The 10,983-nt window shown below is 54.2% G+C and overlaps 1 protein-coding gene across 1 annotated transcript in view; it reads left to right on the top strand.

Moving 5' to 3' along the window:
• The first annotated feature begins 5,691 nt into the window (after window positions 1–5,691).
• The window catches only part of Taf4 (TATA-box binding protein associated factor 4), a 76,866-nt gene continuing 71,574 nt past the window's right edge, over window positions 5,692–10,983 (top strand). The window contains exon 1 of the mRNA XM_052723462.1: window positions 5,692–7,005. Within this exon, the coding sequence (XP_052579422.1) occupies window positions 5,772–7,005 (1,234 nt within the window). The 5' untranslated portion in view covers window positions 5,692–5,771. The remainder of the gene's footprint in view (window positions 7,006–10,983) is intronic.

Here is a 10,983-nt window from a genome sequence, read left to right as displayed (position 1 = left end):
GCATGCTTGCTTGGCCTGACGCCATTTTGAGCAGGGCCTGAGGAGTACGGGGAGGGTTCAGTTGGAGGACATGGGCGCAGGAACGAGCGGGGTGTCTGCGGTCGGCCACCTGGCCCCAAAACAGGGAACTGGAGGGTCGGAGGGACAGTTTGTACCCTGGATGGGAGCCAGGTCAGCAGGCGTGTCGAGCTCGGGGAAAAACCACGAGCTGTCCTGAGTTTGAACCTGGCCTCATATGAGTCGTCCAATCAGAACCCTGTAAGACATGGCCTCATATGAGTCGTCCAATCAGAACCCTGTAAACCATGGCCTCATATGAGTCGTCCAATCAGAACCCTGTAGAACATGCTTCTTGCTTCTGTACCCGCCCTTCCGCTGCCCGACCCTATAAAAACCCTCCACTCCAGCCCGTCGGCGCGCCAGTCTCTTCAGCCTCTGGAGGGACTGTGTCGCCCCGGGTACCCGTGTTCCTGAATAAAGCCTCTTGCTGTTTGCATCTGACTTGTGGTTTCGGTGTGATCTCTGGGCGAGGGTCTCTCCAGAGGGAAGACTACCTTCGGGGGTCTTTCATTGCTTTGGAAAGGAGGCTCTGTTTTTGTTTCCACAGAAAGCCAGACGCTATGGATTTGTTCCAGATTAAGATACATCAGGTTTGACCAGCCAAGACCCCCTGAAAGGTCTCCAATGACACCAAGGCCCAGATGATCTAACATCCAGAACTGATTCAAGGCAACTGGCTCAGACAATACAGCCTCACGGACTACTCCATAATCCTAAAATTTTCTTTGTGTTCCCATAAGATACAGCACTCCCCTCCAGCAGGTAGTAAGAGAAGCTATGCCCAAATTCCCAAATTTCCAATCTGGCTTTGGAGATGTATAAAAATTAAAACCTTTCTCTTTAAAAAAAAAAAAAAAAAAAAGAAAGAAAAGAAAAGGAAAGGGGAAGTGCTGTGGGATGGTCTGTATGTCAAATTACTCTGATTGGTCAATAAATAAAACACCGATTGGCCAGTGGCCAGGCAGGAAGTATAGGTGGGACTAACAGAGAGGAGAAAAGAAAGAACAGGAAGGCGGAAGGGGTCACTGCCAGCCGCCGCCATGACAAGCAGCATTTGAAGACGCCGGTAAGCCACGAGTCACGTGGCAAGGTATAGATTTGTGGAAATGGATTAATTTAAGCTGTAAGAACAGTTAGCAAGAAGCCTGCCACGCCCATACAGTTTGTAAGCAATAAAAGTCTCTGTGTTTACTTGGTTGGGTCTGAGCGGCTGTGGGACTGGTGGGTGACAGAGATTTGTCCTGACTGTGGGCCAGGCAGGAAAACTCCAGCTGCAAAGGAGAGAACTGCTTCAGACTCTTCAAGCCACACTGCTGTGCCCTACTCCAGCTGCCTCAGGTTCTGTCAAGGCATGAGCGATGGACAGGCCAGTCAGTGCATCTGGCTTTTTCAAGGCTTTATCTCCTTATATGGACACACTGGTGTAGGGGGCTAAATAATGATCCTTCCCCCAGTTCATATCCACCCAGAACACAAGTGAACATATTGGAGGAGAAACCTTTGCAGATGTAATGGGTTAAAGACCTTTCAAAATCATCTTGGATGTAGGTAGGTCCAAGTCCTGGGATTGGTGTCATTCTAAGATGAGAGGTACCAGCTATGTGAAAAGCTGATAAGGATCGAATGAGCCCAGGCACAAGGCTAGCAGGGTAACACAGGACACTGTCTTAAAACTATAGAGAGACCACAGCTAGGTGAGGCCAGAGATGACTGATGCCACCACAAGGCAAGGATGCCTCGGAGCCAACAGTAGCCAGAGGTAACAAGGAAGGCTCATCCTCTCTAGGCCCCAGGAATACAACCCTACCCATGCCAAATTTTAGCCTTCTGTCTTTAGAACCATAGGATAATATATCTGTTGTTCAGGCATACACTGAGAAATACATGCACCTGCTACACAGCTGTTTGTGGTCAGGATCCAGTTCCCTGGCTGTGATCTATTGGAGGGGCACATCCCTTTGAGTTTGCACAACCAAGGATAGGCTGGCTTGATAAAGTCACCCAGAAAGAGGGAACCAGCTAGAGGCCTCCAGCTGCCATCCAGCTCTGTGTGTGTGTGTTTGTGTGCATTCATGGAGGTTAGAGGTCAACGTCAGGTATGCAGGTGTGTTCCTCAATCATTTATTTTTTTCAAGACAGGGTTTCTCTGTGTAGCTTTGGAGCCTGTCCTGGATCTCTCTCTGTAGACCAGGCTGGCCTCGAACTCACAGAGATCCGCCTGGCTCTGCCTCCCGAGTGCTGCGATTAAAGGCGTGCGCCACCACCGCCTGGCTTCAATCATTACTTTTTTGAGACAGGGTATTTCACTACACTATCAGGGCCAGTGAGACCCAGGAATATTGTGGTCTCTACCTCCCCATAGCTAGGATTACAGAAGCATGCTGCTACACTCAGCCTTTTCATGTGGATGCTGGGATCTAACTCATATCCTTATAACTTTACCAACCGAGCCATCTCCTTAGCCCTCCACTGTGCCTTTTTTTTTTTTTTTAAACATCTTACGGGGCTGGTGAGATGGCTAAGCAGGTAAAAGTACTTGCCATATTAGCCTGATATGAATTTGATATCTGGGACCTATGTATGGTGGAGAGACCCCAACTCCCAAAAGTTGTCCTTTGCCTCTATACACATGTCCCTGCAGTCACACCACACACACACACACACACACACACACACACACACACGCCCATCTTATGGCAAGGATCTCAGGCAGACAGTAAAAGCATGGGTGACACAGTGCTGTGCTGTTCACAGCTAGAACAGCACAGACATGGTAGCTTTTGGTTATTTAGTCTCATATTTAACTGAATGTCTCTACTTTGGTTGGAAATATATTTAAAAGGTTTAAAAAGCTACTGGCTTGGGAATCTGCCTTTTTATACCCACATCCCTGTTCATTAGCATCATGGTGTGCTGATTCCTATTCTGTCACTCACTAGTCACATTCTTCCACATTTAAGCATGGTGGTTTCTTTTTATTTCTTTTTTAAAAACAAGGTCTCACTGAGTGGTGGTTGCATGCACCTTTAATTCCAGCACTTGGGAGGCAGAGGCAGGCAGATCTCTGTGAGTTCCACAACAGCTAGGGCTACCAAGATAAACCCTGTCTTGAAAAACAAAAAGCTAAAAACAAGGTCTCAGGTAGCCAAGGCTGGCCAGAGCTTTCTGAACGGCAGAGTCTGACCTTGAATTTGTGATTCCTGTTTCCACTGCTCAAATGCTGAAATTACAAGTATGTACTACCACGCCTAGTTTATGAAGTGCTAAGGATGAAACCCAGGGTTTGTGCATGCCACTCACGAACTCTACAAACTGAGTCCCACACCTCCAACTAAATGTGTTTTATAATTTTATTTGTCTTAATGAATCTTCCATTTCTCTTTTAAGGCTACGCAAGTTGTAATGGCCTCTGGCAATGTGTCAATGGAAACATTGAAAGAGTGGTTGTCCTTTAGTCTCCAGAGCGACAAAGGTTAAGAGGCCGACAGTGTCTTCTGCCCCTTGCATATATATTTGGAGGCGGGGAGGAGACACATGGTTCTTACCTCCATTCACTTCAGTCTTAGGGGCAGTGCTCTGGAAAACAGCCGCCTGAGCCTTGGCTCTGGCATTGGACCCTTCAGCAAAGAATTAAGGTGTTGTGGGCACCTTAACCCTATATCTGCAACTTAGGTGCAGCCCAGGGGCTGTGTTACCAGCAGATACTTAGGCACAGTATGAGGCCGAGTCCATCTTAAAGAGATTTGGGACCACACCAGAGAAGTCCTGGTGGGCCTCAGAGGGGCAGAAGCCACTGCTCTATGGAGATGACCATGCTTACCCTCAAGAGCCAGCTTAGACCTGTGGCAGTAATGGACATGCAGTGTAGGAGTGTGGCGGTGGAAGTGCCAGTCACACAGGCCCTTGGTGGGAGCTCCAGACTTTTTTATAGGCTTTTTTTATAGGCATCCATTGTTTTGCTCCCCTCTCATCTAAGGGGTTTGGGGTACAGATTGCTGCACACCTAGCTGGTGGTTCCTATTAACCAACACACCAGTGGGACTAGAAAGAACCTGCTGATGGTTTGATCTACTTTAAAATCTTCCAACCAGTCATCAACATTTAAAAGATTTAGGGCTGAGAGCATGTCGCTCAGTAGTACCGCACCCACCGAGCATGCTATTGGCCCTGAGTATGCTCTCCTGTGCCACAAGAAGACTCTTAGGTTTCATTTACAACTTTAAACTTCTGCTCTGGTGCCAAGCCAAAGCCAAGCTCAGGTACTCCTTGGAGAGGGCACGCAAGCCCACACTGGCTTGTAGCACCCACCCAACCTGCTTCCTCATCGTTTGCCTTTTTTTATGGGCTTTCCCAACCTGGGGGCCAATGTTTAGAACAGAATTTCTGTTAGGATCCCCCAACACACTTTTTGTAGGTGGGTGCCTCGTTCTTGGGCTTCTGTGTGCACAGTTCCTTAGGTACACTGATGCTTCGAGAAGAGGTGAGGTGGGGCGAGGAGGGGAGGGGTTTGTACTATGGTTATTAATAAGCCATTTAGTTTAAGAGATTAGGACAGGATCAGCACATGGGCTCAGCCATATTCTGCTTTTCAGAGAAGACTCCTCACTCCACCTTTCAGAAATAGGGCCTCATGAGGCCCCAGGCTGGCCTCCAAATAAACATATAACACAGGTTGAATTCCTTGTCCTTCATCTTCCAAGAGCTGAGATTACAGGTGTGTACTGGTGAAAGAGTCTCTTTTGAGGCAGGAAAGAAAAAAAAAATCATTTGTCACGTCAAACCCTCATCCACAGTGCTGGATCCGCGCTGACTGTGGCAGGTCTCCTCAGAAGTGGCCATGACCCTGAGAGGTTGCTCCAACAAGGAGCTTTGCCGTCTGGAATTTGTTTCTCGGCCTTTTCAAAAAAAAATGGAAAGAAGAAACCCTTGGAAACGTCTCATAACACGACCTTCTGGTTAAAAAACCTAAACCCCCAGAAAGAAAGGGGTGAAATGGTAACTAAAATACTCCCACAAAGTGCTCGCAAACATCAGTCGAGAGGATTTATTAACCCCTGCCCCCCAAAAAAAGTAAATACAGAACAAATCTTGCTTCCGGATGTCCAGCTTCGCCCGGGGTGCTCACCGTCCTCGTACCCACGGTCATAAGTCAGAGGAGCAGACCCTCGCGCCCGCGGCGTCCTCCGCACACCTCTAGCCGCCCGGAAAGCGCCTTCGTGCCAGGACTCCTGCTCCTCGCTGACCGGTCGCCCGGGCCTCGGGAGCACCGCGCTGCTGCCGCCGCCCGTCCGCCCGCCCTGGCCGCAGCCATTTTGGAACGGCGCAGACAAAGGGCGAGCCCCGCAGCCGCCCGCCGCGACCCACCCGGGCACTTCGCCGCTGCTTGCTCTCCGGGCCCGGTAGCCATTCTCACCCCCGCCGGAGAAGCCGACCGACACCCAGCCGCTCGCCTGCTCCCCGGCCTCTGGCGCTCGCAGCCATTGGCCGCGTCTTTTAAGAGCCGGCCGTAGCCAATCAGAGGCCAGAGGGGCGCGGGCGGGGGCGGTGCGTGCCGCTGCGCCTGCGCAGTGCGCCGCCCCTCCCCCGCCCTGCGCGCCGCGCCCCCGCCCGCCCCGCGCACCGCCCCCCGCCCGCCCCGCGCCCCGCTGGAACCTCCTCCTGCCCAGGCGCGCTCGGCCGAGCGGCGGCGGCGGCGGCGGCGAGGAGGAAAGATGGCGGCGGGCTCGGATCTGCTGGACGAGGTCTTCTTCAACAGCGAGGTGGACGAGAAAGTGGTGAGCGATCTGGTGGGCTCGCTCGAGTCGCAGCTGGCGGCCAGCGCGGCCCACCACCACCACCTCGCGCCGCGCACGCCCGAGCTGCGGGCCGCGGCCGCCGGCGCGCTCGGGAACCATGTTGTGAGCGGCAGCCCGGCCGGAGCCGCGGGCGCAGGGCCGGCCGCCTCCGCCGAGGGCGCGCCCGCAGCGGCGCCGGAGCCGCCCCCCGCAGGTAGAGCGCGGCCGGCGGGTGGGGGCCCGCGGCACCCGGGCTCCAGCTCACCGCGCCGCTTGCTTGTCCCCGCAGGGCCCGCGCCGGCGCCCGCCAAGCTGAGGCCGCCGCCCGAGGCCAGCGCGGGGCCCTGCCCGGCCGCCGCTGCCGCCACCGCCGCCGCCGCCGCCGGGCCCGATCCCGCCACCGCCGCCCCGCCCGCCGGCCCCGGCGCCTCCAAACCCGGCCCGCCTGGCCCGCCCGGCCCCGGCGCCGCGCAAACTTTGAATGGGAGCGCCGCGCCGCCCACCGCGCCGCACGCCGCACCTGCTGTCAGCCCGGTCAACAACGGGCCCGCGCCGCCGCCCGCCGCCGGCTCTGTCATCCAGGCGGCCCCCGCGCCCGCGCCCGCCGCGCCCTCGCCGCCCGCCGCGCCCGCGCCCGCCGCGCCCCCGCCGCCCGCGCCCCCAGCGCCCGCCGCGCCAGCCCGGCCGCCTGGGCACCCCGCCGCGCCCGCGCCCCCCGTGTCACCCGCCGCCGCCGCCGCCGCCGCCGCCGCTGCCGCGCAGAACGGGGCCGCTCCTGCCCCCGCCGCGGCCTCCGGGGGCGCCGCGGGGCTGGGCCAGCCGGGCGCGGGCGCGCTGGGGGCCAAGGCCGAGGCGCCCAAGCCCGTGCCCGGGACCGGGCCGGCGGCAGCGGCGGCGGCGGCGGCGGCGGCGGCGGCGGGGGTCGCGGGCGGGGGCGCGGCGGGCGGCGTGCTGCTCGGGCCTGCCATGCCGGGCACGCTGCCGGTGCCTGCGCCCGGGACCCCCGCGGGGCTGGCAAAGGGCGCGGCCGCGGCGACCCCCAGTCTGCCTCGGACGCCGGCGGCCACCACCGGCGCTATCCGGGCCACGCTGACGCCCACCGTACTGGCCCCGCGCCTGCCGCAGCCGCCGCAGAACCCGACCAACATCCAGAACTTCCAGCTGCCCCCAGGTGAGTGGCAGCGCGCGGCGGGAGGCGAGGGCGGGTGCATCGGGTGGCCCAGTCGTTCCAGGAAGTTCTGGGCTGCGTCCTGGGGCCGTGCCCTAGCCGGCTGGCTTGCGAGGCCGAGGGGCGGCCTCTGCCCAGGTGACCTGCCAGTCTTGAGGGCTTCCCAGTGCTGGAGTGCCCAAAGCCCTCGGGGAACTCTGCTTCCCCGTTTCCTCGGGGGTGCCATGGGCTGCCACTGTGTGCCAGAGGGACCCCTCTCTCTCCTCCCTCAGGTGAGGTCAAGAGAGGGCGAATTCCTCCCGGGCAGGCGGATGAAGTCTGGGTGGAAGGCACGGGCTTCCCTTGCTGCCAGGGAGGCTGGCTGGGGACTCCATGCTAGGAGCAGAGAGTGGTTTAGTGGTTATAACCCGGCTGTGGGTGCTTTTATTGTTGCCATCCCTGGAGGTCAGCAGGACGCTCAATGCGCAGGGGTCTGCAGATGCTGGCGATCATGGTGATGTGGGTGCTCAGGCACAGAAACTGTCTCAGCGTTTGCAGGTTCCGTACACTCTGGCTCTGTTGGCCTCCGATTCCTCAGGGCCCCATGGGTTCGAAGAGTGGCTCCCTGCCCAGCTTGCAGACTGCTTTTGTTTGGGAGTCCTCTGCAGGAGTGTTCCCACTGAACCCTGGGCTGGAGCGAAGCGAGCCCTGAGCGCTCCTCCTGTGTTACACAGTGACATGTGCAGCGGTAGTAGCAGCGCCGCCCGCCGCGGTGGCAGTAGTAGAGAATTAGAAAACATGCCGCCGCTGCCGCTGTGTCCTCTCCTGCTTCGTGAAAAGTGCTTTGGGTCACTTTGAAAGAGGTGCAGCGTCTTCAGAATGGAGTTTTGCTGTGGAAGTCTGTGAGGATCAGGAAGGCTCATCACAGGTCCACAGAGATATGGGACCTCGAAGTGTTTCTGAGGTTGCAGGGGCTCCCATGCTCTTGAGGAATAGCTCTGACGTAGGACCTGGAGCTTCAACTGTCCCTTGCCACACATTTGGGGTTTGCTACAGGGTGTGTGAATGAAGGAAGGTCTTGTTCATAATGTTCATTCTGACCTTTGGGTGGAAAATATGGCTGATGTTTATAGTTTAAGATGCAGTTTGTGGTTGTAATCCATTATGCGAAATGCCATAGTACTTTGTATCTTTGTATAGGAGTCCTTTCCAGGGGTCCTTCAACAGTGCCTTCCCCATGGCAAGGATGTCCCCACGTTGTCCTTTTATCAGGAAAGCTGGCATGGTCAGGTGCCCATGGCATCCTTCCATAGCTATCTTGGCTTACCCTGTTTCCTTTGCTTTTGAGCGCTGTATAAGTGAAGCCCTTCTCCCTGGGAGAAGGAAGATGTTATTTGAAAAGGGCATTTGCTGCTGTGTCCATCACAACTGCCTTGGTTTCTTCCAGGTCAGGTTCAGGGTTGGTGTGTTTGAGCAGAAGGTAACTCCTTGGGGGAAAAATGTAACCGTGTCCATTATTCACACTTCTCCGCGCGCTCTGCCTGTTGACACCTGGGGGGCAAACACCCAGAGCTTTGCTTCAGAGTTGCTGCATGCTTTCCGGAAAAGAGAAGGCTCATACCCATCTTCTGTACCCTCTGGCTTCTGTTGATCTTTTGATAAGGAATGCTGATTGATTACCCTTAGTTTAAAAACATCCAAAGCAAAAAAAAAAAAAAAAAAAAAAAAAAAAAATAAATAAAAAATAAAAACATCCAAAGCTAAACTAATGTTTGGTGGTTAAAACTACCACCAGTGCTAGGAAGCCAAGTTCTCTCTAAACAGGACAGGGAGCCACAGTTAGAGGACGTAAACATTCTAGTTTAGTTCTGCAACTGAGTGATCAGAACTTTTCCTAACTGATGTTCCTTCTGCATTGACATCTTTCATAATAAAATATATTCAAAAAAGTGAAATTAAGTTATAATAAAGCTCCTTTTTAGTCAATAGCAGCCTTACATGGTGAAGTGGAGAGAGATGGGAGGGCAGGGTTCAAAGCTACACATAGGTGTCAAGTGGAATAGCATGCCATTGGCAGTTGAATGGAGTGTGAAAGGGGCTGAATCCCTCCCAGTGCCCTCTTGATAGAGGTCATGCTGGGAGAGGGGAGGGACACAGGTTTCAACCTGAGGTCTTTGAGGTCAAGTTTCATCTTCACAGTTCAGCAGAAACAACTTCTCCTCCTCCTCCTCCTCCTCCTCCTCCTCCTCCTCCTCCTCCTCCTCCTCCTTCTCCTTCTCTTTCTCCTCCTTCTTCTTCCTTTTGGTTTTTCGAGACAGAGTTTCTCTGTGTAGTTTTGGTGGCTGTCCTGGATCTCGCTTTGAACTCACAGAGATTGCCTGGTTCTGCCTCCCCAGTGCTGGGATTAAAGGCATGTGCCACCAATGCCTGGCTTCAGCAGGAACTTCTAATGAGTATGTTGAACTTGTTTTTAATACACTGAGGCCCGACCTTCCTTGTCAGAATGGGTTTATAAAGGGACTGGAATGTTACTGTGGTTGTGATTTGCTTGTTTGCCGGTGCCAGAGTCTAAGCTTGATGCATAGTGAGAGAGGTTTAGAGAACTCCCACGAGTGCTGGCTGTCTGGTGCACACCTCAGGAGTCGATCGAAGCAAGTCACAGTGTGACTACAGTTTGGTGAGAGGACCTCAGAGTTAGTGTGTGCTTTGGTGTCTGTGAAAGATCTGGGTCGAGGATGCTGTCCTGCAAGCTATTTTTTGACATGGCAGATTAGCATTTTTCCTTTGTGTGTGTCTGTTCATTGTACCTTCCTATTGAATTTGCTCTCAGGTTGCTCTAGAACTTGGCTAAAGCATGGGTTCTTGGTCCAGGAGAGAACATTCCTTCCATTGGCCTGGATGCCGTGGCTCTGGCAAGGACAGGTGTCGGGTGCTGGTTCCCACACATGGTGGGTTGTTTGTTAGTGGAGAAGGGGAAGCCTGCTGCTGGCTGCCTGCACTTGAGCTTTCCTGAATTGATGGGCTGATTCTCAGGCTCACACAGAGGGTGGAGAGCTGCCCATGGAGTTATGGGACTGGGGTACTGGATACCAACTTTGGTAGCAGCAACCAAAAGGGACATTCTTGGAATTTTAGCTTTTCTTACTTGAGGTCACAGTTGCTGTTTGTCTTATGAATCCTCAGTTTGTCTGACTAAAGTGAGTTGACTGCTTTGTGAAGAGGAAATTCTATGAGGATGAGACATGGACACAGCTGTTCTTTATACCTGGTTCCCTGATCCTTTCCTTGTTTCAAGGATGATGCTGTAGAAGTAGCAAAGTCTTTTTAAGGTTAGTTTTATTCGAGTGAAAATTCTTATCCAGGTGGACGAGAAGTTTGGGGCAGAGCTGTCTTGCTCTCAGTCCTTATCACTGGTGGACCATGCTGGGGTGGCCACCACCCACTTATCCACATGCTACCTGTAGAGGATCTCACCAGGGGGTTTGCTTTAGGCCAAACCTAGTTTGCTGGGGAAGCTGGGGGAAGAGGAGGAGGAGGAGGAGGAGGAGGAGGAGGAGGAGGAGGAGGAGGAGGAGGAGGAACATTTTGGTAACCATGAAGGATAGTGTGGAGCAGCTGTGCTTCAGGAAGCACTCAGGCAGCTCCTCTGTGCACCTTGGAAAACTAGGGGTGTGCGTCTCTTCCTCTGTCCAATTCACTACTGGCCTGCCATTATCATCTTTGGGCAGTGTGGTAATGGGATGGATGACGGGCATCTACAGGGGCCTGTGAACACTTAGGATGGTGGTCTCTAACACTTCATGCTATATTTAGGAGAAGGCTCTGAGCTTGGGGATAACCCATCTTACCAACTCTTTGTTTTTGGTTTTCATGAGACAGGGTCTCTTACTAGATTGTCTGGGACTCATTCTACAATGCATGTTGGCCTGGAACTTGAGGTCCTTCTGTCCCAGCTGCCTGGATACTACTGTATGCCACCATACTTGGCTTATTCTTTTCCAG

Source organism: Peromyscus californicus, unplaced genomic scaffold (assembly GCF_007827085.1).
Source record: "Peromyscus californicus insignis strain IS unplaced genomic scaffold, ASM782708v3 Scaffold_7__1_contigs__length_154581171, whole genome shotgun sequence".
In the NCBI taxonomy this organism is placed as follows: domain Eukaryota; kingdom Metazoa; phylum Chordata; class Mammalia; order Rodentia; family Cricetidae; genus Peromyscus; species Peromyscus californicus.
Note: the sequence above shows the minus strand (reverse complement) of the source record. Positions and strands in the feature narration are given on the sequence as shown.